This window comes from Suricata suricatta, chromosome 6, assembly GCF_006229205.1.
Source record: "Suricata suricatta isolate VVHF042 chromosome 6, meerkat_22Aug2017_6uvM2_HiC, whole genome shotgun sequence".
Classification (NCBI taxonomy): domain Eukaryota; kingdom Metazoa; phylum Chordata; class Mammalia; order Carnivora; family Herpestidae; genus Suricata; species Suricata suricatta.
This window is the reverse complement of record NC_043705.1, coordinates 13,239,611-13,240,637: the sequence shown is the minus strand read 5'-3', so window position 1 is coordinate 13,240,637 and position 1,027 is coordinate 13,239,611. Positions and strand designations below refer to the sequence as shown.

The following is a 1,027-nucleotide window of genomic DNA, read 5'->3' as shown; positions in this document are numbered from 1 at the left end:
CCGCCATTCCCCTCCCCCACTCTGGCGGGTAAGGGGACAGAACGGTTTGAAGGAAGACGCATGCGCATGAAACTAAATCATAAACCGCGGAGGCTCCAAGTTCAATAATCGCGGAACGGCGCAAGCGCAAGAAAGCCCAGCGGGTTTATGGCGGTGGAAGGGAGAATGAGCCCCAAACGCAGGCGTATAATCATATGCAGGTTTGAGGGAGGCCGGCTCATGGAATTACGCATGCGTATGAGCTCTGTGTGACGCAAGGGGGCGGTGCGGGCACCTAGCTGCGCGTGCGCAGAGCTTGTTCGAAGGGCCTTATTTAGGTTGCGCAGGCGCCCGCTGGCCATTTCTTCTCAGCCACGCGAAGTCGTTTCTTCGGGTAAGTGTTTGTCGCCCTGTGTTTGCTACCCAGCGGCCCCCGAGGATGTCAGTTTTTCGAGGACTGATTCTCCCTAGCCCTCGGTAGAGCCTGTGGGTCCTTGGCAAGGTGCGGGCAGCAACTAGAAGCCAGGAGTAGTTCGCCGAGTGGTGGCGGGGCCGCCGAGGCCTGCAGGCCGCGTCGACTCTATTGTGTGAGATGTCGGAGGAGGCGGAGCGGAAGCGGCCGCCGCCATTTCCTTGCCTCCACGCTGGCGCTAGGCCAGGGCCCCCTCGGCTTGGGGCACCGGTACCTGATGTCCACAGCGGCTTCGGGGTCCCGGCCGCTGGCCGAGAAGGTGTTAGTGTTGGAATTGTTGGGGTTCGGGCGTCTGCACTGGCTCGCCTCTTATTCGGGCGCCGCGGACCGTCGGGCGCCTCGAGGGCGGGGGTCTGTTGAATTTTAACATTTCCTTGTTTTGATGTTCATCCCTCGCCTTGCAGTCTGTTTGGACGCCAGGACTCACCAGGAGACAATGATGTTGGGTACCGAAGGTGGAGAGGGATTCGTGGTGAAGGTCCGGGGCTTGCCTTGGTCTTGCTCGGCAGACGAAGTGCAGCGTTTTTTTTCTGGTGAGTTTGAAGCGGAGGCGGGAGTTCCGGGCCAGAGCCGGCG

The 1,027-nt window shown here is 60.6% G+C and overlaps 1 protein-coding gene across 6 annotated transcripts in view; it reads left to right on the top strand.

Annotated features, from left to right (window-relative positions):
• Positions 1 to 275: 275 nt before the first annotated feature.
• HNRNPH1 (heterogeneous nuclear ribonucleoprotein H1) overlaps positions 276 to 1,027 on the top strand; it is a 9,216-nt gene continuing 8,464 nt past the window's right edge. For all 6 annotated transcript variants that reach the window (XM_029941639.1, XM_029941638.1, XM_029941640.1 and 3 more), the window contains exons 1-2: positions 276 to 373; positions 856 to 984. In XM_029941639.1, coding sequence (XP_029797499.1) covers positions 888 to 984 — 97 coding nt within the window. In that variant the 5' untranslated portion in view covers positions 276 to 373; positions 856 to 887. The remainder of the gene's footprint in view (positions 374 to 855; positions 985 to 1,027) is intronic.